Raw genomic sequence first — 27,821 nt, 5'->3', positions numbered from 1 at the left:
CAGTGAGGCAAATTAAGGCTGCGCTTCACTTGATGTTGTCACTTGTACCGGTGGATAAAACGAGGAAGGGAGGGAGAAGAGACAAGAAAGAAAGAGAATGAAATGGACAGAAATAGCGAGAGAATGTTAAAAACAAACAAAAATAGTGCAGAAGAAAGGAGCCATGGATGAAAAGCAGAAAGACAGTGAGATGAAACAGGTAGACAGAGGCGAGTGTGTGTGTGTGTGTGTGTGTGTGAGCGTACCTGTAAGTTAAAAGTCTGCAGAGAACAGCCCATTTCCAGTGTCAGTTACTGTTTGGGAGCTTGTAATTCAGAGTCTTCTCCTCAGGCCGAGCCGGCCATAATCAGCTCTGTCACACCAATCAATGGAGCCAATGGAACAAAATAAGCCCTTATAGCCCTTATCGCTGCACTACTGGCCTAGCCAACTTCAAAACACCCTGCAATCAATTCCACTCACAAATGAGCTATTGGCCTTAGGTTAGTCAATGCCAGAAGAATCAATAGAGGGATTAAGTTGGCATTTTAAGGCTTAGCCCCCCCAATAAACGCACCTCAACAAATTTATATAAACCTAATAGGCAAAGAGGGTCCTTGATAGTGCTTACACATGAAAAGCGAAAAGAGGCGAGGAGTGATCTGATGAGAGGAGTGGAATCTGATTTCCATTAACATCCATGTTCTCCCAGTAGGTGCTGAAGCCTGGAGACTGATGATTAAACACAACGACTTCGAAGGGTTCACATGTTCAAACTGGTTTGAAGCCGCCAAGACGCCATGACTGAAGTTTTCTGGAGACTTTGGTCGCTCCTGATCAGCTTTTTCACACTTAACAGACATCAATTTAGTGATGATGCATTCGACTTTGTGTTTTACAGCAACGTAAACATTGCAATGTCACCCAAAAACCAAAAATCCTGCAAGTAGTTGTGTCTTGGCATTTTAAAAGTCGTGACCACAACAGGACTTACGTCATAAAAATAGCTCATTTTGGTCATTTTATTTGAAATGAATATATCATTGCCTATGACTACAGCTATTTCCTGTTTGGTGAAGTCAGAATTCAGCAAGTTGTAGAAGTTGGTGTCCATTACCATTCCCCGAGTTCCTAAATAGTATTTACCATCTGGTAGTATTTACTATCTGAAAGCTGACTGAACGGTATTTTCTAGTAGTATTTACCATCTGAAAGCTGAGATGAACAGTATTCTTTTTTTTCATCGTAACCACCGTCTTTCCATTATGAAGTGAATGCGGCATGAGAGCAGAACCCTGTAAGAGACAGAGACAAGTCTGCCTGAAGAAGCAATCTTGATTCTTTATGTTGCTGGGACTGTATACCTGAAAGGGCAGAAGTATGCTTTGATTTAGACAGGTGGAGTGCTTCAGTAATAAAATATGAACTCTCCCTGTTGTCCCTGCAGAACTGCTGAACAGCGTTTCTCTCTTAACTTCGATGGGGAAAATAACTAGAATAGCGAGATTGCTACATTTACATTGTGCACTGCAGCCTTTTTGACCATGAAACGATGGGAATGAATCACACATTGTAATGCAGAGTGGAGTCCAAGACTCTGATCGTGCCCCTAGGGCCTTATTTACCTGACTTGGAATGTGTGCTATTTGATAGGCCGAACAACACTGCAAAATGACACAGATCTGGAGAAATCTGTAGGCCAGACCAGTGGTTCTCAAAGTGGGGTCCGGAGTACCCCAGGGGTATTTGAGGGGGTTCCAGGGGGTGAAATATAATTTCACTATTCTTTAACCAGACATTATTCCAATTAGAGAATGCATAAAAATGACTATTCTAATATAAGTCTCACCCTCACCACTATCTCCCCACCTACAGTAGGCAATAGTTATACATTATAATACTAAATCAAAAACAACAAAAACTTTTCCATATGGGTCCCTGGAGCAAAATCTCATCAAATGGGGGTACATTGCCTAAGGTGGGTCCATTTTGGGGTCCTTGACATGAAAATGTTTGAGAACCCCTGGGCTAGACTGATTGATTAACTGTTACCCAAGAAAGTAGCAGACTATAACAAACTAGGTTGTAAATTATACAACTGAACACCTACTTATGTCCTTTGATGTCCTGGGAGTCTGCTCCCTGTGCGCTCAGTGGGGTTTTATTCATTTGGTGTAGTAATATGGGGAACATGGGGTTTTCTTTGTTTGGACTCAAGGAGCAAACTCTTCTTTGGCTTATGTCAGAAATACTTTGGAGCCTTTACAGAAGGTTTTCTTGCCTGGGTCTGCTTAGAGTTGTGAAGAAGCTGGAAACAGAAAGTATGTACCAGCATGACCCAAAAGTCTGCTGGTTTTCATGACCCAAGAGTCTGCAGGTGTTCATGACCCAAGAGTCTGCGGGTGTTCATGACCCAAGAGTCTGCAGGTGTTCATGACCCAAGAGTCTGCGGGTTTTCACGACCCAAGAGTCTGCGGGTTTTCACGACCCAAGAGTCTGCAGGTGTTCATGACCCAAAAGTCTGTGGGATTTCATGACCTAAGAGTCTGCAGGTGTTCATGACCCAAGAGTCTGTGGGTTTTCATGACCAAGAGTCTGCAGGTGTTCATGACCCAAGAGTCTGTGGGTTTTCATGACCCAAGAGTCTGGGGGTTTTCATGACCAAGAGTCTGCGGGTTTTCATGACCCAAGAGTCTGCAGGTGTTCATGACCCAAAAGTCTGTGGGTTTTCATGACCCAAGAGTCTGGGGGTTTTCATGACCAAGAGTCTGTGGGTTTTCATGACCCAAGTGTCTGCAGGTTTTCATTCCAACCACATACTACAGCAGCACATCAACTGCTCCAAACCATTCACTGGCCTGTAAGAAATAAAATGAATATTGTGTGTTTTATATGAATAACACAATCTGTTCTTTGTCCTGCAAAGTGGAGTGTCTTTTGTCCTACTTACTACAATGATGTAATCAGTGCTTGAATGCATGCATGATCACTATATATGGTTATGTGTGGTTTTGAGTGATTCTATAGGTGGACATGCAGTTAAAAGTCCGAACTGGTGGGTTGGTTTTGAGCCAAGTAGGTTTGGCTATGGGCCAAGATTTATAGTTTTGTTTACTTTAACCTATATAAGTGGATCGTAAACTCCTGTCTTGGTCACTTCTTTGTTGCTTGTCTGGAACACTGAACTGAACCATGCATGTCTGAATAAAGAATCCACAGAAGACTCTTGAACCTTGCTTATTCATTTTGACCCACCCACAACGGGTGAAGTAAAACTTTGCACAGGTCTGAAAGGACCAGGTAGGGTCAACTAAACAAAGCATTAAAGTCACAATTAAACTGCATTTTGAGAGTATCTTGCTTCCTCAATGCGATTTCCTGTTGAAACAGGATATTGGGGCGGGATATATCATGGGGATGGATCATTCAAAAGTGTAAAGTGCAATGGGATATCAGTGTGGGAGAGAGGCAATTTTATTTGATGGGAGAGGTGGAGGGGCGGGATTATTCAAAAATCTGTGATGTGTTCTATTGGTTGGAGTTTTTATGTACACCTCCTGGTCCAGTTACCACTAAATATTTTCTGTTTTTCAGGAAGTAAAAGTATTTTTTGAAATTTTGATATAAAAATTCAAGAAAATAATTGTCATTTGTTTGGAATAAATTGTCAAATAAGTGTATGGTATGATAGTTTGAATGAGCTAAAAAGCCGAAAAAGTGTTTACTTGACACCAAAGATCAGCCAATAGTAGATGGCAATTTCACTAGCATGCTCTTTACCATTAGATGTCAGGCTTCACACAATTTGGGTGTGGGATTTAGTTACTCTTTAAGAATGTTGAACAGCTGCGTCAATTGTGAACAATGACGTAATTTGATTCCGTCATAATTTTGTCATTACTTATTCACCCTCATGTCAATAGAAATAGCAGTGAAGTTTGTATGTCATCAACACAGCGAGCTTGCTGGTACAGCTCCGTAGCAGCCTTCTTCAAAACATTGATTGGTCCAAAAACAGCATCACCATAAAATTACTCCAAACAGCTTGTGCAGCATAATGAAAGTGTTCTGAAGCCAAACGATTGCACTGTGAGCCCAAAAGTCCAATGTTTACCTCATTATCTCCTAGATTTTACGTACTCGTTCTGCACCGCGCCACATCAGTAGCAAGCAGATGCTGCCTTTTAATGCTGTCGGAAATATTGTTATTACCGGTAGAGCGACCCAATAAAGTGGGAAATATAAATGGGAAAGTCGAATTTTACATGATACCCAAGATGCCAAGCTGTGTGGCATTCTCACTCTTAAGTAAGGCATTATGCCAAATGTGCCTTAGCTGTTTTGAAAAGTAATTCTGAGACAAAAGTAACTCTACACAGCAATGTCTTTCTTGAGTAACAAAACAAAGTTAACTCCATTAAAGCAGTGTGTAGCCTTTTACAGCTGACAATTTATACAGTAGGAATCGATAAGAGAATCGATAAAGAATCGGATCGATAAGAAGAATCGAATTTGGCACTGGAATCTGTAAAATCCTAACGATACCCAGCCCTATATAGCTTTAAAAAAAGAAAATTCTGAAAAGGACCATGATTCTTGTAGCAAAATACAGTACTGCCCCGTGTCCCCGGGTTTGTGACTTAAGGATTTTAAGGGCATCTGCTTTAACTGCTGCAGATTTGCAATCTAATACTGATGAGCTGCTCTCCCTTTTTGAAATAGTACCATTTTGACTCTGTGCTTCTCATAAGAAATCTAATACAGTACTACAATGGCTCAATGAGAACGCTCAAGCGTTAAAGAGAATGTGTATGAGAGCTGAACAACAATGGAAGGCAAAGAGATCTTTTATGACATATTGAAAGAACTGATGAGAAAATATCAGACAGCGGTTAAAGATGCTAGAGCGGCTCTCAGTAAAAAATTGCAATAGACTGTCATCGGCCCCATCCCTTAGTGATGGTACTGAAGCTAAGAATTGTGAAAAGTTTTTAACTGTTTTTTTTAGCAAAAAAGTTCAGCTTATAAGGTTTCAGATCCCCCCTCTCTGTTGTTTTTAGCTGTTGTGGACTCATTTCCCTCTCATCTCTGGCTGAAACTATCTTATATGGTGTCTACCACTTTCTCCCTTGAGTAATTCCAGTCTGGTTTTAAAGCAATGCATAGTACAGAGACTGACCTCATTAAAGTAACCAATGACCTTCTTTTAGCAGCAGATTCAGTTGAACGTTCGATTTCTGTCCTTTCAGATCTCAGCGCAACCTTTGACATTCTAGACCAGACTAGTTTAAAATGACTGTCTTAAATTCTGAGTTGGCATCAAAGACACAACAGTGAAGTAGTTCAGCTCTTATTTCTCACATAGAACATTCTCGATCACTATAGGAAACTCCTCTTCTTCTTAAGCATACATTACTTTTGGCGTTCCTCAAGGTTCAATTTTAGGCCCTATCCTGTTTTCCATTCGCTCAGTCCCCATCCAGAGGGCAGAATGGTCACTGAATGGTTTGATCAGCATGAAAACAATGTAATGCACATACCATGACCATCCCAGTCACCAGATCTGAACCCAGTTCAGCACTTTTAGAAGATTCCGGAGACATTTACCATCACGATCAATTTCTGCTGTTTCTGATATATTCATTGATTATCTGTTCAGCTGATGAAATTCTAAATTTATGCTAAGGTAAAGTGCTTTTTTATTTCATGGTCAGGTTTTTCTTTGTCTTTTAGGGGGACCCTATAACATGATAATTTGGGTTATAAGTTTGTATGATATTCTCAAATGATGGTGAAGAATTATTGTGAAAGATTATTCTTAATGTTCATGAAATGTACAGGTAGCAACTGAACCTTTAACAAACATATTACATACATACACACTGCTCATTTTATTATAATAAATGGCAGCGTATGTGTTGTCTTATTATCATAGAAAGATTTAGCTTTATACATCACTGTATGGCAGCAGTTCATGTAAACTAACAGAACCCACAGGTAAATTCTCCCATTGTGATGTCATCAAAATTCATTTGCATAGATGGCATATAGGAGCTGGGTGAAAAAATTAGCAGCTAAGATACGAAGAATTATAATTACAGTTTAATCTTCATAATAATACAACTTTTGCTTCCTTTTATTAAGTAGATACTGTTGAATAATCAGGATTCCTACACATTTTCCATTTCAAAATTCCATACTTTTCCAGACTCAAATTTCCAGACTTCTCGTAGATTTTTCAGACCATATTTGACATCTGAGTACAAATAGCTAGATGTTAATTATGTAAATAAATGGTTTTAAAATCCAACTGGATCCCATTACCTGGATGGCTGAAAAATTATCTAATGTAGGCCTCCTCCATTTTAAATAATTCCATTTGTCAAACAAATAACTAACCTGTATATATCTAAAGTACTTTGTGTCAAAGATAACATAACTTCAAAATATAAACAGTGCTACACTGTTCTGTTTGTTGTTGCTTTTGTCTACAAGGTGAAGAATAGAAATGAGCCTCCTTTTACAGAGAAATCTGCTTTTCTGCCCTGCTGCATCTCTCTCTGTTGTCAGTCTCTCCTGTATCTTTACATCGTTACATTACAGCCTTTGACATTATTATCTGCTCTGTTTTACTGCTCAGCTCCTCTGGTCCAGACTGTCCTGCTCCTCCTCAGGACCAGTCCTTTTCCTTCTTTGAAAATAGTTTTCAATATTAATCTGGATTGAGGGAGCAAACATTCAGAGTCAGAGTTAAAAAGTTAATATTAACGTTATCGGTCCACTCAGTGGATACTGACTAGCAGCTAGGCTATACTGCGTGCTAATCTCGGAAACTCAGCTGTATTCCGAGTAACGTTAACTGTTAGTTCTTCTTTTCGGGAATTCAGTCGGCCGTCTTCTTGGCGTGGAAAAAAATCTCCCTCACGCGTGTGCAGTGGGAGGCGAACAGACGGGTCCGGTGAGAGAGCGAGTGAGCGAGAGAGAGAGAGAGAGACAGAGGCCGAGCAACAGAGAGAGAGAGGGGAGCAACAGAGAGAGAGGGGAGCAACAGAGAGAGCAAGCGAGAGAGAGCGAGAGAGAGAGACAGAGGCCGAGCAACAGAGAGAGAGGGGAGCAACAGAGAGAGCAAGCGAGAGAGAGAGCGAGAGAGAGAAAGAGCGAGAGACAGAAAGAGAAAGAGAGCGAGACAGAGAGAGAGCGAGAAAGAAAGAGAGAGACAGAGACCGAGTAACAGAGAGAGAGAGGGGAGCAACAGAGAGAGCAAGCGAGAGAGAAAGAGAGAGCGAGAGACAGAAAGAGAGAGAGCGAGAGACAGAGAAAGAGAGAGCGAGAGACAGAGAGAGCGAGACAGAGAAAGAGAGCGAGACAGAAAGAGAGAGAGCGAGAGACAGAAAGAGAGAGCGAGAGACAGAGAAAGAGAGAGAGAGCGAGAGACAGAGACAGAGAGAGAGAGAGAGAGAGAGAGAGAGAGAGAGAGAGAGATCGCGTGGAGCAATTAGGGGCTGAGTGAATTAAAGCACTACACGCAGTTCTACGATTAAATAGTGAAAAAAAAGAAAATTTGTGGCGGCCCGCCACAGAGTTTTCTGTGTGTGGGAAACCCTGGAGGTAACTTAGAGCGAGGGGAGATTGTCCACTAGTTAATCGATCGCAGATGGCGTCGTTCTCTCGGACAGATAAAAAAATAAAAATAAAAAATGCTAAAATGGGTCGCCAAATATACTTTGGCGGCCGTTAATATACCTGGGCGGCCCGCCCAGTCCCAAGTCTGTGTGGGAAACACTGTTACATTCTGACTATGTCTGCTATTATGTTGCCAAATAATTGGCAGAAGATTGTAGCTAGGTACTGTAGCTCATACAAATCAATTAACACCAAACCCAGACAAGTTCAATGCACAGCATTGTATTCAATCCGTCCGTTTACTTTTCTGATAACTATATCACTGCATAACTCATAAATGTTCAGACAAGCTTAATATTTGGTTATTTGTGATGCTATGTATATATGCAATTCAAATATATTGCCGCATTTTCTTTCAAACTAATTTGGTCGCGGATGTCCTGATTTGGTACAGTTGTAAGGCACTTGGGGCAGAGCTGTTCTGCAGGCTGTGACGTACAGGTGTACAGGCAGCTCTGTAGGAGTGTGTGTTCAGTCGCACGCCGTACTTCCTGCCTTGCTTTCGACGACATCAAGCTCGCTCTGGCCCGCGCTCTCTCACACAGGGGTAAACATTTTGGCTGCGCTGGCTGCCTGCTCCAAACGCCATGAAAAACACTCTGTTGTATGATCAATTTATTTTTAGAAATTCTGAATTTTATATTTTAGAAAACAGAATAGGGGCAAAAGTCTGGAAACACAAATATTTTTCCATACTCTCTTTTCTTTTTTCCATACTTATCCAGACCTGGAAATTACTAAAATCAAATTCCATACTTTTCCATACTGCGTAGGAACCCTGAATAAAGGACTTGATTTGTGACTTGAAGTGCAGTAAAAAAAAAAAAAATGGATAGCTTCAATGTATAGAAGAATGAAGAGAGGCCAACAAATAAAGGAGACAAACACCTTTTGTAATGAAACTTTGTTTCTTTATTCACACCATTTTCTACTCCAGCTATGTTAGAAGTTAACATAAGTGTCAATCCTCTAGTTCCTATGTTGATCTCTCATTTGTCTGTACACACTATATAAAAAAGTCAAGATTATAATATGTGTTTAGAAATCCAAGAGGGTTGCGAGGTGAGGAGGGCTGGACACAGTTTGTTGAGGGTTTTTAGCTTCAGAGTCCCTTCCCTCGCTTCCACCCTCCTCCACCTCCACTTTGACAGAGTTTTTTTTTATTTTTTTTTTTACAAAAGAACGTATTGAACAAGGCATTTGTACCAGAGCTCAGAACGGGGCTTGGACATTTGTAAAGCGCTTTTGACTGTACAGCTCACGCAGAACACAACCAACAGGTCATATACAGAGCATGGTAAAAAGAGGAATAGTATACTGCTTGGGCACAAACACAAACACGATACAATGCCATCTGACAAAAAAGTACCATTGACAAGAAAAAAAAAAAAAAAGTTGTATTCTCTTCGATTTTTTTAAGCATTTCATAGAAACAAAAAAAAAGATAAATTGCAAACTTGGAGTAAACAAATTGAGAATATATACAGTGAGGTAAAACACATTGGTCTTTAAAGGAGGTATTTTCTTTTTGATTAAATGACCTTTTTAATATGTTAATTATGCTTTTTAAAATATTTTTCAGCTTTTGGATGACTTATCTATAAAGCAGGTAATGCCGACATCGATGCAGAGACACAATCACATGCAGTCTTGTCATTCAAGGTGGAAAATAAAAAGGAAAAGGAAATCAAAAAGAGGTCTTGTCAAACTTAGGCACCAAATAAAATGCGATAAAGCTTTCTTCTACCCATGTTGCCACAAAGGCCTCACCGCAGCAGCCAACCAGAGAAAAGAAACCTTTTCATCAGTTGTCCTGTTGCTAAGCCAGAACCCTTTAGTGACCCAAACCGTTCCTTGGCTCAATCTCAAGACTTGTCCCGGCTTTCTAAACATTTCGGAGAACCAAGGTCATTAAGTAACAGCCTCCTTGGGTCCTCTCCTCCCATGTCTCTGAGACGATGGAGGGCAGCCATGATGGGAGGGCTTGACAGAGGTCTTTTGAGATCCAACCTTCCCCCACTGTGCAGTAATCAAAAGGGCGACTTCTCTATCTGAAATGCCACCGCTCTGTCTGGTCCTGGAGGGCCACCGTCCTGCGTCCCTAACGGTTTTGGATTCGAGGTCCAAACGAGGTCCTCGTCACAGTGTGTGGATCGTGCTAGCATAGATAGATCATTCAACCTGTGTGATCCAGTGGGACTGAGCGGGCTGACATGGTAGGCCCTAAATTTGCATAACGAGAGAGAAAGAGATAGAGAGAGACAGAAATAGACCCGTGTGGTGGATTTTGCATGCTCATGAAGTTGCGGAGCTCCGCCACGACCTTTGGGCTAAATTATGCAGATTGTGCTCTGGCTCGGCTGTGCCGGATTGGTTGAAGACTCTGAGAGGGCTGATACATTCACAGCTGTTGTTGTTTTTCAGTGCGTGGTTTGAAGCGGTAGAGCTGCTGGCATAGTTCACGGCATGTCCCCTGTTTTTCGGCCCTCCATCAATCCACACAGAGCAGAAAACCTCAGCTCGGTTTTGTACCTTTCTCGGCTAAACAAAAAGTACAGTATGAAAAGGCTGCATATTGAGTTAGTCACTGAATTGACCTCCTAATGAACAGGTCATCTACTGGATTGAGTCACGAAAGGGCTTGGCAAAATTCACTTAGCTGCTCCCACACACGCACACAAGAGCTTCCACTGTGTTGACCGGCGACCCAAGACGTGAAACGGATAGCGGCTGCATTTCAATAGCGTAAAGTGACCTCCTCCTCCCTTCAATCTGAGCTGACACGGGAGGAGAGACAAGGCAAGTTAAGTTTCTCAGAGAGGAGGTACAGTGGGTTTTCTTTTGTTTACGTCATGTGATTTTGAAATGGTTCTGTAGCCCTGAAGGTGTCTAAAGGTCCGGGCGAAAATACCCCGAGCCTGAAGAACCGAGAAAACCCACAAAAAAACATAAGAGGATTTATGCTTTAATCCCCGTGCCTTTCCAAAGAAAGGTAAGGATGATCTATAGCCCATTTAAGAGGCAATCATCCGTGCTAGCGTGCACCTTTTCCTCTCCACGCTTAAACTTCAATAAGAGTTTACGGGGGAGATACAAGAAGCTAGGGACACGTTTGAGCCGGTTAACTCAGTCGGAGCGGTGGTGCGAGGGGGGGATCGGCTGTGGTGAAGTGTGACCCGTGCGGCTAGGAGATATCGGTATGTCGCTGAGAGAGGGATGAAGAAGACAGTGTATGAAATGACAAGAACGAAAGGCAAGACAGAATCGGAGATAGAAAGGTTGCTGTATAAAGAGCACAAGAGAGAGAAATAGCCGGGTGCAAACAGTTTCTTTTTACAGTTAAGTCACCTTGGATTCGGAAAAAGGAAAAAAGAACAAGGCTGCTGGTGATTTTAAGACAGAATGAAGGTTGTTGTCCTAGAAGAGGCATACCAGAGGTGCTGTTGAGTTGAGCTGTCGTTGTTGTTGCTAATATGTCCCAGAGAATGACCTTGCTAATGGAATACACAAAACGCTTGAGTGGAGTACACTCGAGGGCCCAGCAGGGCCAGCCGGGGCTTATGTGAAGAGATATTTTGATATTTAGAATTTTAGTCTGCTAGTTTCCTGCGCCATCCAAGTCCCCACTTAGCTCAGAAACATGAATCCTTGGCCCTGGTCCTCCCTGGTAAGCCCCAGTTGGCCCTACTGGTTCGAGAGCCTTTGTACACAAGATTTAATTCAGCATAGTCTCCCACCCCTTTTTTTTGTTTAATATAGCAGCAATATCCACTTACTTTCTTCAAATATCAGGATAGCTTTCTTTCTGTCCTTCGCTTTTGTTTAATCCACAAGATAGACGCAGATATTTACAAGGCTTAATATGTCACTTCTGCCCGTTGACCTCTCTACATAATTCAGCATACTTCATTCTAGAGAACAGGTTGTAACAGTAGAATTATTGATACGGGTGCGTATGGCACATCATACTGTCTGTTCTTTGTCAAGCTTTGCGCCGTGGCAGAAGTCGCTTGACGGCGTTTCTTGAACGGCGGATAACGGAATGCTGAACAAGGCCTGTAGCAACTGATAATAACAGTCAGATGATGTAATAGCCTGTCGAAATGTAAGAAAACGTCACTCTTTTTAAATAGTCGCCCCTGTTTTCTGCGAAGAATTCTGGGTTCTGTGCCGGAGAAAGTCACGGAATTCTAACAAAAAAATCATCAAAAATGTTGTGCAGTTGCGTATCACTGCCTCTAGATGTCACTGAAGCACAGTTGGGCCTTCAGTCATTCCTAGTCTCACCAAAGGTCCCCAGTTTTCACCAACCAGAGACAATAGCCACAACTAGGGACATTTCCACAACACACAGAACCGTTTTACAGGCTAAATGTTAGGCCTTGTCGTGGAACCCTTCAAGAACCATTCAGTGGACTGCTGTTGATTATGCTTTATTTTACGTGCACGGGAGAAGACCATTGCCGTGGCAATCAAATGAATCACTCTCACCGGACAATAGATGCCGCAATTATAAAGTTAAAGTTTCCATATTTCCATATCTGTATTCTATGCACAAAGTGGTTATGAAGTTCTTGAATTTACTTGAATGTGTTTTTGCACCTTTGATTTACTCAAATGCAGTTGATTTGTTAACATTAATTACATTTTTATGATAGGCCAGTATATAGGCCATTATTTAGTGGCAACAAGTTAGTTATATGTAAAGATAATTCTGTTGATGGATTACAAAATACATAATGTAAGATGATAGCTGAAAATGCTCTGTCTCCATTTCATTAAAATGCATATTTTTCCTTGTATAGGCCTTTTGTATATTTTGAATATGAGGCTGATAAAAGTAATAGATTACTTCATTCCCCTTTACCTGGCAATTATCACATTATAAGGGGTGTAACGCTTTTTTTTTTTAAAATTATAAATGTTATTACATTATCTGGCAATTAACTTCATTAACAGGTTTTATTACATTTTCGACCCATTTAGAGGCAAATTTTGTAACATTTTGGCCAATTATTACATTATCCAGCTGTTATTACTTTATCAGTTGCTACAAGGGCTTCTACTGGGGGTTTGCGGAGAAACAAGCTCTCTTTACCAACCAAATCACTACCTCCAAAACATCTGGATGTCTTTTGATACTCCTCTCCCACACACAGATCATGTTGACAGCCTTGGTAAAGGCTTTGATAAAGGAGAATATCTCTTAATGCGTTTCTGACAGGGTTTTATCTGTGTGTGTCGGAGTGGGCTAAAGAACAAGCTACTCAATGCCCAGTGATCTTAGCACAGTGGTTTTCAACCATGTGGCACGGTGGTCCGAGAGTCTGCAGGGTTTCATACCAACCCATCACTACAGCAGCTGATTTCACTGATCAACGCCTTCAACCAGAGAGGAGGAAATCAGTGAAATCAGAGGAAATCAGCGGAATGAGCTGCTGTAGTGTTTGGCTAGAATGACCTGCAGCCTCTCGGGCCTCCATGGACCACGACTGATACCGACTGCGTCAGCATACTTTTGCAGATCTTTCAGTGGACCGCCTGCCAGACGACAATCAGCTTGACTAGCGGACAGAGCAACATGGCACAGAATGATCAAATCTAGGCAATTCGAGGATATTTACATCCAACGGCGGCTCTCGCCCCAGCTCAGAGAAGCGAGGCGGACAACTAAGTAGCAGCACATCAATACATTATGCATCCATAAAGAAAATGATAAAAGACAGGTAAGACTGACTCACTGACATCCATATTGCCACACAGGTAAACCTCGCAGTGGTTCAGAAGTGCACTTATTGCTGAACAATCAATAGAGATTCTGCGGGATTCGTTCACGCAAATCCCCGTCCGGTGGATCTAACTGTATGTATGTTTGTTTTTTTTACACTTGTTTATAATTTATCTATTCATGCATTTATTTTTGACCTGTGCACTACAAGACAAGTGCTTTTGATGGAGCTTCCCTACACACAAGCAAGTCAGTAAGATAAGATGAAGCGAATGGGTTTAGGTGTATGGCAATATTGGCAACAGGACAGACACTTGAACAAAACAGAAAACTGTTAAATCAGGTGCTACATATACTTTTTTTGTCCTTTAGATAGAATAATGACACTACCTTTTATCATAGGAATCAGTTATAATCATTTTTCTTTTACAAAATAACAAAAACAGACAAACAGAAATAAACCAAATAAGAGCAAATCCCGACTCTTATGCGTTGGTCCCTTAAGGCTTGCTAAGCTGAAATGACAAAAGTTTGTCCACGTTACAGAGATTTTTTTTTTTTTCCGTCTTTTGTTTTTCAGAAATGTACATTCTAGTAGAAAAAAAAAGAACCACTGGAAAACCTATGGCTTAGTAAATATCCATTTGCTATATTTAAATGAATGTACCTCACCTTGTTTTTTTTTTTTTCGTTGATTATCCGTATACGGAGAAGAAAAAACGCTCGGAAAAGACGCCGCCGCTGCGCTGTCAGCGGGCGCGCGCGCACATGAAAAGAAGAACGAAAACAGAAGTACGGTATACGTTTATAGGGCAACATCAGTAATGCTTACAAGTCTCTTTTTTTTGTGTGTCTCTTTTTCAAAAGCCACCGTGGCTTTTGCGGCAACTTTTTTTTTTTTTTTTTACACAACGAGAGTCGGTTCAGGTTTCTGGAGCTCAATTTCCAGACTCGAGTCACTGGGATAAATGAGCTGTATTGATGAGTTGTTGCTGAGGTGATTGGGTGAGGGGGGGTGACTTGTTGGGTGACATGGCACCAGAGAGTCGGCTGGGTTGCGGGTGCTGCGGGTGCTGCGATGCGCGGTGTGTCCCTTCTCGCCGTCCTTCCCAGTTCCTTCCTTCAGTGTGCATAGTATGAGCTGCTGTACGCTCGGCAAAGGGCTCCCAGAGGGCTTCTCTGACACACACACACACACACACACACAAATACATACACACAAAAAAACAACACACACACAGTCCACACCAGCCGACATGAGAGGACTCAGGTTTTTTTTTTAAAGCAGTGGCACTTTCCGGTAACAGCTGGCTTGGAAGGCATGGTGGCAGCTGATTGTTGTTGGTGTTGTCGTTGTTGTAGTTCTTGCCGTGGTTAGCAGAGCAGAGTATAGAAAATAGACACATTTATCTACTGTATATTGCATATGTTGCAGCATGTTTGCCAAAAAAATGAATGAGGTCGTGTCCAGTTTTGTTGTTTTGCAAAAAAGATACACATCCCCTGCCACCAGAAAGAAAGAAAAAAACACAGAAAAACTCTGAAAAATGAATAAATTAAACTGACCTGTCCGAGTCCCTGGCAATAAAGAAGGGAGACGGGGAGCGACAACAGTAACAAAATGAAAAAGAAAAGAGGTGCAAAATTGTTGCAGAGGTGCGACTCTGTGATCACGACGCAACCAAATGAGGAACAGATGAAGCCATGTGTCTGGGTGACAGGGTGGCTTATAGAGACAGTCCTGTAACCGCAAAGGTCCAAGGTTCAATCCTCCGATGCAACGGCAGCCTTGTGTCCTGAAGTGCTCTTGAGCAAGACACTGAAGCCCGAACTGCTCACTCCGGATAAGAGCACTGGCTAAATGGCTGAAGAGTAGGGCTGCAACACATATTTAATAAATTCAAGAACTTTTTTTTCCCCACCCAATTGAAAAACAAGTTCCGTTTTTGAATAATCTTTATATTCCGATTTGCCACCGATCGCCTCCATGGCTGATTGGCCACGAACTTGGAGAGCAAGAAGGTTCTCCTCCATGGACTCCATGGCTGCATTAAGATCGGTAGCCAAATCAATAATGCTATGCATGATAACGGTAGCCTAAACTGCATATCCACTGTTCATCTACTGCTCAGTCTTTCCTGGCAGGAGAAAAACAGCCAATGGAAAAAAAAAAAACTGCTGAAAGAGAACGGAAAATGTCTTCTCAAGTTTGGGATTATTTTACAAAACTTATTGAACAAAATGTGTGGTACGCACTCTGCAAAAGTGAGTTGTCTTGGCACTAGGCTTGGATGATATAACGATATTATCATTGAGCATGATACTGGCCACGATAATTCTTGCCACTCTGCTATGATAATGTAATGATTAATAGTCAGCGGCACAGCTGTTATTTGTGCCAAATGTATCAAAATTTACAGATGCCAATCACAAATGTCTCCAAATGTAAAATTAGGAGCATATTTCTTTCTGTAATAGTGGCAAGATGGCAAATCTTATTCAAAGAAAAAATGGGAGTGCGCCTATTGGGCATTTCCTTGGGTTCAAGTTAAATGAGAAAAGAGAGTACTCACTCCATCTACTAGAACCTAGATATTCACTGAGAAAAATAGTTTTAGATGAACCACTGCAATTACAAAGATTCAGCTATGTGTATAAGTGAGGGGGGCAAGGTTTTCTTTCAAGACTTCTTGGTATGAATGTGCAGATTGAACAGCCTTATAGGAGAGTTTTCACTAGACTTGAGTACCAAACGGGCATTTTGTAAGTGTTTTATTGCGCTAGAGAGAGACAGCGAGGCAGAGTATGAGTGAGTGAGAGTGAAACTGTGAGAAAGAAGGGGGGGGGAGAGAGAGAGAGAGAGAGAGAGAGAGACAGAGGTTAATTTGCCTACTTGCTTCAGAAACATGTTTGACTACACGAGGGAGCTGAATTTTTACATTTTATACCAACAAAAAACAACAAACAACAACTTTAAACTGGCAAGCGCCCACATTAGGCAAAGTGCAGTAATGTGTGCTGGGGCGTATCTTTAGCAGAATTTTGTAATTGCTCAGAGTAAAAAAACACTAATTAATTGGGTTGAGATGAAAAAGGCCTACTGTTTATGGCCATATGTAGTAATTGCAGTGGTCTATCATCATTTATACCATGGTCAGGGTGAATACTCGATTCTGATTGGCTGCAGGGTGTCCATTAATTCCTGATAATGGACACCTACTAAGTAGTTCCAGTGAAACTGTCTGTTCACCGTTCTAAATTAATGCGCTGGCTACGTAGTATCAGCCTGTATCTAATTGAGTAACCATAGCAACAGGGACGCAGTCAAAGCCTCCGTTTGAGCCTGATTTGTTCGTGAAAATCTTGATATTGATTTGGGGACAGTGACATGGCTGGATAGCTAGCTAGTCTTGTTGTTAAACATACTGTCAAATTATATTTACTGTTTGTCAACCGTACGCAATGTTATTGACTTTGAATCTTGCTAGCATAACGTTAGCTTTCTGGCTCATAGCTGAGCCAAAGGGTTCTATGAGCTGAGCAGACTAGAAATATCTCCCGTTGCCAAGTCATATCTAAGGTTTGTCCTATTTACTGGAGTAGTGAACAACGTTTTCATTGCATAAGAACCTTATGGGATGGTAATGATTGTTCCAGGTATTAGTCAAACCCTCAGGTGTTACCAGGGAAACTGAGTTATGGCTTGTGAAAAACTTTATATTTTGATTACAAAACGCATGAAAATATAAATTAATGGTCTTAATTTTTTTTTCTTTGGCAAGTGACCATGGTATAAGCGGGATAATGCCCTTCGAGGTGTCCATTATCAGGAATTAATGGACTCCGCAGAGGAGCCCAAGCGTCCTCCGCTGGGCGTCGGACGGTTCTGGCCTCCCCGTCGTCCATTAATTCCTGATAATGGACACCTCGTCGGGCATTATCCCTTACATATTGTCACTGACCTCAAAGAAATATTGTCAATAGGTCAATTTTTATATCACCCAAGCCTACTTGGCACAACTCAACCACCTGCCTACTGTATTCATAATTTCAATTTATTCAAATCATGCCAATCTGCTGACATTCCTTCATTGTAATGCAAAACTCCTATAATGGTCAGAAAATAATTTCTCTTAAACTCATTAGTGTAACAGTTAAAAATCCAAGATATATGTCTATTTGTTTTTTTAATTATTGATTCTTTTACATTTAGAAAATCTTAATATTTTTGGTTTATTGGGCTATCATATTTAGTTTACAGATTATACTGTATGGAACCTGCATTGGTCAAAAAAGTGACATTTTGATATTTTGCCCACTGAATGGTTGGAAAAAAAGGTGCGTTCTTGATTATAGATCATTTGAAAATTCCATGTAAAGTTCAATGGATTATTCGAAAACGGAAATAATCGTTAATCGAGTTGCAGCCCCACTGACGAGTAGCTTCGTCCCCTGAACTGAAGAATGAAATGCTAATAAACAAAACTAGGCAACAATGACGAAAATGTCACCAGAATGAGAGCTATGCCCCGGCCCCTCAGGAACCTCCTGGGTGATTTTCTGGCTGTCCGACTGGCTGGCTGCTTTGCATTTCGTTTCCCCTCTCCAGTTTGAGCGCTTACTGGTTGGGTCTGCTGCGGATAGGTGGGGGGCGGGGGGCGGGACTTGAGACGGCCACCGGCTGCCGTGATAGGTCCTTCAGAAACATCATGGGAAGTAGAGGGGGATGGGGAACAATGGGGGGAGGTGGAGGGATTGCGTTGCCACCCTTCTTTCGATCCCTCCGTTTTTGCCTTCAGAGACAGCCATTCCTCTTCCGATCCATCCATCCATCCATCCATCCATCCATCCATTCCCTGACGTGTGTGTATATCAACCCATTGCAACACACACACATGCGTGATTCCTCAGTCTTAGATGCAACAATCATCTGCTTGTCAACGAACAAAAAGGGGAAAAAGAAAAAAAAGAGCACAGGGAAAAAAAAAAAAAGTTTTCACCTCCCTTCCAAACCAAAGGGGAGGAGCAATCGATGAATAATAAGGAGGATAATAATACTGTCTATAATAATAGTAGTAATGGTAACGATATGGATGCCGGTCGGAGGTGTGTGTGTGTACGCGTGTGTTTGGTGGTCGGGTCTACATCTTGATGCCCTCCTGTTGGCTGAGCTGAGATAGGGTTTTCTTGATTCGTAGCGCGGTGAGCCGGGCGGCGCCGTTGGCGTACCAGCACTCCCTCATGATCTTCGCCATCACCCGCAAGGCCTGGAGGGGGGAGGGAGAAAACAATGGTCAACATGACTTCGTTACAACAGAACATTTAAAGGTGGAAGAAGCAACATTTCTACTGTCCCATGGCACGAAATAGCCATGTTATATCTAGGGTAGGCTTGGGCCGATATTCAATATTATTGAGCAAAATATTGCGATATTCACAAAATATCGCAATATTTTCCACAACATTGAACCCCCCCCCCCCCCCCAAAAAAAAAAAAAAACATGGGTGGAGAGCTTGTGAAATTGCAATGGACAAGCCATCTCATTTGTGATTACTACAGCAGAATAAAATGAAGCTGATATCACGATTCATTTTTCGGCCCCACGATACGTATTGCCACATTTTTGTATCGCGATATATTTAATTTTGATATATCGTCCCATCCCATCAATTACATATGTAAAGCTTATCGTTGTGAAGCTTTTTACCTTTGTCTGGTTTGATTTCGTTTTTTCCATTGGGAGAGAGTGGCTGGAGATGATGAGTCGTCAAACTATTTTCAGTAGAATTATTTTCCACTGGTCTAAATAGCTCCAATTCCAACTAGACACTGAATGGGCTTTGAAAGAGGACCGATACCGGGCCTGTAAACAGCATCTGGTGTGTATGAGTCAACAAATCTGTGTGTGTGTGTGTGTGTGTGTCATTTGTCTCAATCTCTCAGAGCGTCTGTCTGGTAAGACGCTAGTGGCCGATCTGTGGGATTTCCTGCAGCGCTCATTAAGAAAGCAGACACACACTCAGCCTCCATTCATCAGGTGGATTAGCACCAACTCCACACCAACGCAGAGTACTCAATGTCTCACACACACCGTCTCTCACACACACACCTTCAGCAGAGCCGGCTGAAGCTCATTTCTTCATGCTGACTGTCAAATGGTTTCGGAGACGGCTTCATTTGCTTTAATGGGCCGCTGGCTAAATGGTGAATGAACAAGTGAGCCGACAGAAAATGTCCACTGCTAGGAATTTGTCACTGTTCAAACCTGCCTGCCCTGTTTGCCTGAAGCACAACATCATAGAGAAGCGACTGCAGAGGACTCCACTCTGAAAATTGCTCTGCACAAAAGCAGAACTGTAACTCCATATGTCCCAAACATAATAGCAACTAGGGATGGGTACCGAAACCCGGTATTAAACGGGCCCCGGGGCTAAATTATTAAAGACCGTAGTATTGATAAGCTCCGACGTTACCGGTTCTTTTATCGGTACTTTTTTAACGTTTTGGTGTAATTTATTATCACACTGCAGCCTCTCTCTGCTCTCTGTCGGGGCTGAGCTCCTCCACATACACACACACACACACACACACACACACACACACACACACACACAGAGCGTTTTACTCGAGCTGACGACAACTACGCTTGTTACTGTAAGTGCAATAAACCTTCGCAAGTAAAAGCCAATACTTTATCAATACACCTGTTCAACAAGCATAAACATGTAGAAAAGCGATATTTCAATCTGCTCTGTCCGCAGTCTCTCATCCACTGCTGCTATGTTTTACACAAGCACAGTGCGCTAGCTCGGCTAATAGCGAATTGTTACAAACAAGCTAAAACAAAAGCTGTCTGTAAACTGTTTAGCTTAGTTTGCCACGTATCTTAAAATTTGGGAGGACAGAGGACAGGATGAATGACTGATACTGATTCTTTCTAAACTTCACTCAGTATTGTGATGTCAGGAATATTATTTATTTTATTGACATTTTAGATTTGTTTCCAGTGAGATATTATTGAGTTTATATAGTGACTTTGCTGTTGTAAACATGACTGTTGCTGCTCTAGAAACAACATTCAGTTATATTTAAAATATAAATAAATTCTAATCCTGTTCTGAATTTATTCTTTTTTAAAATATATTTTTTAAAAAGCAATTATTTAGTAATGAAAAAGAACCGATAAGAGTATCGATAAAGAACCGAATCGATAAGAGTATCGATAAAGAACCGAACCGATAAGGAGTATCGATAAGAGTAGTAGTATCGATAAAATCCTAACGATACCCATCCCTAATAGCAACCAAGTCATTTCCATCTCTTGTCCCTGTAGTGAACCCCGTCGCATCGCTATTATTATTATTAGTAGCAGCAGCAGTAGTCGTAACAGTTTTAGTGTCCCATGATGGTCTAAATGTTATTTCAGAGGCTTTTCCACCCTGACAAGAAAAAAACTCTGGTGCAAAAACAGAAATGAATGGAATTTTGGGGATTTTTTTTTTTTAAAGAATAAAGAATAATGGCACAAAATATCAGCTTCAGTCAAAAAAAAGAAAAGAAAAATTGGTTTAAACCCACAGTGTGAAAACAACTCTACCTATGCATGTATTTGCGTGTGTGTGTTTGTTTCTGCCTGTACTTGACTGTTGTGTGTGGGTGGGTGTGTGTGTTTTGCGGTGCTCTCACGCAGCACTGATACTATCTCCTTACATTCATCATACATAAGACTGGGATCTGGTTTCAAACTTTGGTCTAGACATAAACACAAATGTCTACATAAACACACACACACACACACAGTCTCACTGACTCATGCCAACACGTGATGCAAGATCAACCACAGACTGCAAATAATGATATCTATTGAGACAGACATACAGGTCGGGCAGGTTCAAACTAGACAACAACCACACACACACACACACACACACACACACACCAGTGGAGTCTATCACTTGCTAAAGTGGGCGATGAGGGAGTGTGCTGGTGTGATGCTCTGCCTCTTACTGAATATTACACTGAATTCGAGATATAGCTTATATCTATATATATATATATATATATATATATATATATATATAGATATATAGATATATCTATATCTATATATCTATATCTATCTATATATATATATATATATCTATATCTATAGATATAGATATATAGATATATATCTATATATATATCTATATATATATAAAAAGCTTGCCAGTTTCAATTTTAGGGTTCTTTAGGTCAGTGGGATCCTAGAGGGGGTTCCAGCAGTAGTTCCAATAGCTAAATTTCACTATAACTTAATTCACTATAAATTACCCCAAGTAGAGTATAAGAATGACTACTGTAATTCTGGCTTTCACTCTCACCATGTACAGTGGAGACAGTTCTACAATCCAATACTAAATCAATAACTGAAATCTTCCCATGGGACTAAATCTGATCAAATGGGGATGTGTTTTCTAATATGGGTCTATTGGGAGGCCCATGACATGAAAACCTTTGAGGATCCTTGATTTAGACACGTCCTTCTCCCTAAAAATGGCATTGCTATTCCTTATTTTAATCAGAAGGTACAGCTAGCAATTAGCAAGTGAACTTGTGGCTAACCATGCCCCTTGGTTAAAATAATACCGACAAGCCGTATGTAGGGAAACTAAGGGACCAATGTAGAAATTTACCAGACTTGCGTTCAACAGGTCAAGGTAACCCTTAAAGGCAACTCACATCTAGCCTACTGGATTAGGTCAGCAAAGCACATCCTTAGAGAAGTCATTAGCAGTAGACAGACACACACACCGCTAGTTGGAGAAATGTCAGGCTAATTTGACTGTGTCAAAGTCCATCTGCCTTCCCCAGTTCCTGCTTTCAGGGAGGCAGATGAGCACTATGAATCTTCAAACTAACCTTGTCTATCGGATCACAGAGGAAAAATGTTATGGCCGGCTGAGCTGGAGGCCCGCTGCCAGAAAGAGAGGTGGCCAAACTGCAAAGACCTCGATACAAGAAATACAAAACTGCATACTGCCATTAGACGGCAGCTTTATACATCCTGATCCATTCCAATGTTCTTATGTGACTGTAAGAAGCCTGCGTGGGCGGCGGAGTTGGCCGGCTGAGGGAGAGTCTCTGCTTGTGAAGAAGTCTAGTTTGCACAGCTGAATGTGGTGGAGACAGTCTGGTGAAGTCTGACTCAAATAACTAAATCAGCTGCTGTCGTAGCTGGAACTTATGACCTGGATCTACTAACATTGGCGCAACTTGAGGCACAGTAATAATACGAGTCTGGGTGCCAATTAGTCCCACATACTGTATGCAAAGTATTTACTAAGACTGGACACATGAACACAGGACGGATAGTTAATTAGAACTGCAAACCGGAGAATATAAGAATAACCAAAGCAAAGACAAGCAAAGCCTCTGTCCCACAAAAAATAAACTATTAACCAAACCCATCACTAGTGACTAGGTCTAAGGTTTAGTAACTTGACCATCACTAGAGACTAGGTCTAAGGTTTAGTTACCTGACCATCACTAGAGACTAGGTCTAAGGTTTAGTAACCATATTATCACTAGTGACTAGGTCTAAGGTTTAGTAACTTGACCATCACTAGAGACTAGGTCTAAGGTTTAGTTACCTGACCATCACTAGAGACTAGGTCTAAGGTTTAGTAACAATATTATCACTAGTGACTAGGTCTAAGGTTTAGTAACTTGACCATCACTAGAGACTAGGTCTAAGGTTTAGTTACCTGACCATCACTAGAGACTAGGTCTAAGGTTTAGTAACCATATTATCACTAGTGACTAGGTCTAAGGTTTAGTAACTTGACCATCACTAGAGACTAGGTCTAAGGTTTAGTTACCTGACCATCACTAGAGACTAGGTCTAAGGTTTAGTAACCATGCCATCACTAGTGACTAGGTCTAAGGTTTAGTAACCTGACCATCACTAGTGACTAGGCCTAAGGTTTAGTAACTTGACCATCACTAGAGACTAGGTCTAAGGTTTAGTAACCATGCCATCACTAGTGACTAGGTCTAAGGTTTAGTAACCTGACCATCACTAGTGACTAGGCCTAAGGTTTAGTAACTTGACCATCACTAGTGACTAGGTCTAAGGTTTAGTTACCTGACCATCACTAGAGACTAGGTCTAAGGTTTAGTAACCATGCCATCACTAGTGACTAGGTCTAAGGTTTAGTAACCATGCCATCACTAGTGACTAGGCCTAAGGTTTACTAACCATACCATCACTAGTGACTAGGTCTAAGGTTTAGTAACCTGACCATCACTAGTGACTAGGCCTAAGGTTTACTAACCATACCATCACTAGTGACTAGGCCTAAGGTTTACTAACCATACCATCACTAGTGACTGGGTCTAAGGTTTAACCATAATGATTGTGATAATCTGTTTTGAGCAGACTATCTATTTATTTTTCAAAACGGTTTTCATGTTGCCTTGTCCTTGGTGGAAAATGTCCTGTCCTTTTCCAGGTAATTTTATTGTCTAGAAATGGATTACCTTGGATGGTTAGACCACCCAGGGGCACTACAGACAAAATTTTAATTAATGGCCTCACCTAGGAGCACAAATGATGATAACAGTACGACACAAATTGGTGTGGCCTATAATTAAATATCAAAGGTGATTGTGCAGGGTGTTCTTCTTGATACAAAATCATTACAAATTAATAAATGAATACAGACCTTTTCAATGTTGATGTTTTTCTTACACAGTTGAAACGTTTATCCCAAACCTAAAATTGTTTATTGCATTTCCAAATTGACATTTATTCCAGTTGGGTATATATACAGTATATATATTGGACTATTAAAAAGTTTACTCTATTTCCCTGACACTCTTTGGCGAACATTTCAGCCAACCTTGCCTGTATGCAAACCTTTAAGACGCTTTTCCTAGTTCTTAAAAAGCATGTTTTAAGACGTGCTTTACCTAGTTCATAAATAGTGTGCTTAATCAACAGATAATATATTATAAATCATATGCACTGTGCCCTGTGTGCCGCTTTAGTTGATCAGAAACCAGATTTTAAGATCTGGGCCTGGCAAGTCATGAGATTGGATAGTTTAAATTCTCAATGGTAAAAATCTTTTCTTACAAAGAACAAGTCAGTCATGGAAGAAACGCACAAAGGAAACAAGTAATAACTACAGTAGCGCTAGTTACATACCTGTCAGCTGTGAGGGTCTTGGCAAGTAATGTAATAACTCTGTAATAACTCAACACCTCTAATCTTTTAGCTAAACGTTTTATTGAGACAACAAAGGGTTTGGAGTAGAAATATGTTGCATATCATGAGTTTACAGTCTTGCAAATCTAACCAGGTGAAGGATTTTTGACCAGTGACTATACTACAGTATCTATTGAAGAAACGGAAAACAAAGACAACATGGCTACCTTATCAGATAGTTGACCAAACGTGCTCACAATCCAAAACATACAAAATCCAAAGCATGTCTGCATAATGTCAACTACTACTGCTAGGAATGGGAACACAAGTAGCTGCTGCCAAGCGTGAAAAACATTAATGTTGCATTGGTGTCAAACGGCGTCAAGCTATGAAGAGGTTTATGTAACTTGACAGCAACATGCTATTTGGTGGAGGCTTTCATCCGAAGTGCCTTACAGTGCCATGACTGCATACTTTTATGCCACTGGTGGCCACAGTGGGAGCCGGCCATCTCCTGTCTGTCTATTTTGGGAATATCTATCAAACAGCGCAGGTTTCTGAACAATTTAGTGAGAAAGACAGTAGCCTTGTTTCTTTAGATATAAACCGCGGAGCAATTATTCTGTTTTCTGTGGCTCTATCTCTGAGTACCTATGAAAACAGCCCATTTTTTATGAAGGAGGAAAGGCCGGGTCGAGTCGACTGTCTCCCTAATATTGTCTGTCGGCAGTTGCGGATATTTTTAGCGCCATGCCCATGACCATTGTATGAAATTGCGTGAGATGTCCTCAAAATAAAGTATTTCTTCAAATCCTGCAGTGTCTGTGGTCCTGACAGTTCACTCTGTACTTATTTTCAATAACCTGACATCTACTCTAAATCTGTGTGTGTCTGGGTTAGACAGATATGTCATTTTCATAAGAAAAAAAGAAGAACAGATTCCCGCACACACAGGATCACTTGTCTTGAGATAGGTCAGGTGACTGAAATGTCGACAAATAAACCAAATACCAAAGTGATCCTGTGACTGCTATGGACTGGATGGATTTCTTTGGGGATGTGGGTTAAAATTGATAAACTCATAAACCAATACACTGAAATCTAATTTTGTTCCAGTTTCAGAATAAATTCTACAAATTTTGTGTAATTTTACAGCTGTATAACATGGGCAGTTTTTTTCACTTTCATCAAGGACTCCACACCTGTAGGTTTTGCCATAGTTTTTATTTAACAGCCTCTATGATATTAGGAATCACAGAGGCATTTGGCAGTGTGAAAGAGGAGCGCTGTTCAATACTATATGCAACATAAATATTCCTAAAAATCATCATTCCAGTAGATTAGACTGGTCCAAACAAACAGAGCGCCCCATAAACACTTTATTAAACAGATCTTTGGTTAGATTTGTCTTATTACTCCCATTAGCTAAAATCTAATTCTACCGATTCTTCCTGCAACAACAAACAGCAATAAAACGTGTGTGTGTGTGTGTGTGTGTGTGTGTGTGTGTAACAGCACCACTGTGGTCAGGTTGGAGCTGAAACTTGAGACTGCAGGAGAGACAACACACACACTTTCCCCTCCCTTAGGCTAAGTGGTTGCTTCCTCTCTGGGGAGTGTGTGTGTGTGTGTGTGTGTGTGAGAGAGAAAGAGAGAGAGAGTGTGTGTGTATGTTTGTGAGTGTGTGAGTGTGTATGTCTCTCATGTGACCGCACAGTGTTACTGAGAAGGACACCAGGGCTCAGACTCACTGCTGGAGTCAACTGGTGTACCTATGTTGACAATAATAAGAACTTGGCTACCAAGGCAGAAAAGGTCTCTGTTACTTATCACTAGTATCAAAACTAGCCCAAATATCACCATTTTGCTTCTAAAATGCTATTACTTATTGTATAGTTTGACCAATATCGGCTTTTGAAGGACAGCACAGATACTGTTAATTCTGGATTGAAGCTGCTGATATATTTTGTGCCTATATTATTGCATATCTTCAGTTTGACCATTTTCATGCCCAAAAATTAAAAAAGAATTCCAATTATTCAGTGTTTCCTACACTTTGTCGGAGTAGAAAAGCCTCAGCATTTAGATCATGGGACACTAAAACTCTCCATCTGTGCACAGGCAGTGCAGGCATGTGCACTAAACTGCATTGCACTGTGTTACACTATGTAACAAAACATACCATTTAGCGGTAGCAATTTACATTAACGCACTGTAATAACAGGGTAATACCAGCGTTATTACAAGGTAATTACGGTTTATTTAATGTAATTACCACTCAAAAAAATTAGTTATTACCCAGTAATGTGGAGACTATTACTTGGCAATTACCACCTAAAATATTAAGTAATTCCAATGTAATAATGTTCATATTACATAGTTGATTACCATTAAATAAACAGTAATTACCCAGTAATAATGGTGGTATTACTGTCATTACCCTTTTATTACTGTGCTGTAACCTACCAATTAACCAAGAAAACAAGAAACCACACAACTGTCCACAAAAAACGGGGGTTGAATATTGCTAGGTAGCGATCAGTCGATCCTATCCATCACCAGTCTGTGTGAGGAGAAGGACTGGGTATATAACAGTGTTTTTTGACACCAATAGTGTTTTATATTTTTAGGTACCGTTCTTTGTTGTATGAGAGCACATTTCAGTATTTAATAAAGAAAAATGATTTTCCGATGTTGTATTTGCTTTCCGATACACATTCAGGCCTCAATTGATTTTCTCAGTAAAAAAATCACCTTGAAGTACAAAAGTGGTTTTCAATCATGTGCAATTGTGACGCACAAGTCTGCAAGTTTTCATTTCAACCAATCACTACAGTAGCTGACTGAACCGATTAACACACCTTCAACCAGAGAGGAGGAACTGCTCAGTGAAATCAGCTGCTGTAGTGTTTGGTTGGAATGAACACCTGCAGACTCTTGGCACTCCATGGACCACTAGAGGAAACTTGAGTTCTCACTGTTAAAATCCAGTAACCATTAGAAGATTTTAGATACTAGATACCAAATCCCAGCACAGTAGTGACAGTTAGTGATAGTTGTCCTACCTCACAGCTCTGCCAGCGGTTGGGAATGTTGGGCCGAAGCTTCTGCTCACAAACCACCTTCCTCATCTCCTCCACCGAGGGATCTGACTGGACCAGGTCGTAGTAGGGCAGCTGGTAGTCCTCATGAATGCCTGACAGAAAATATGTGTCATACACAACTGCAACAGGATGTAT

At 41.0% G+C, this 27,821-nt stretch overlaps 1 protein-coding gene across 1 annotated transcript in view; it reads right to left on the bottom strand.

Moving 5' to 3' along the window:
* Window positions 1-18,386: 18,386 nt before the first annotated feature.
* tgfbr1b (transforming growth factor, beta receptor 1 b) overlaps window positions 18,387-27,821 on the bottom strand; it is a 66,933-nt gene continuing 57,498 nt past the window's right edge. The window contains exons 8-9 of the mRNA XM_071900600.1: window positions 27,648-27,778; window positions 18,387-18,657 (exon numbers count right to left, since the gene is read on the bottom strand). Coding sequence (XP_071756701.1) covers window positions 18,532-18,657; window positions 27,648-27,778 — 257 coding nt within the window. The 3' untranslated portion in view covers window positions 18,387-18,531. The remainder of the gene's footprint in view (window positions 18,658-27,647; window positions 27,779-27,821) is intronic.

The sequence above is a fragment of the Centroberyx gerrardi genome, chromosome 22 (genome assembly GCF_048128805.1).
Source record: "Centroberyx gerrardi isolate f3 chromosome 22, fCenGer3.hap1.cur.20231027, whole genome shotgun sequence".
Lineage (NCBI taxonomy): Eukaryota > Metazoa > Chordata > Actinopteri > Beryciformes > Berycidae > Centroberyx > Centroberyx gerrardi.
Note: the sequence above shows the minus strand (reverse complement) of the source record. Positions and strands in the feature narration are given on the sequence as shown.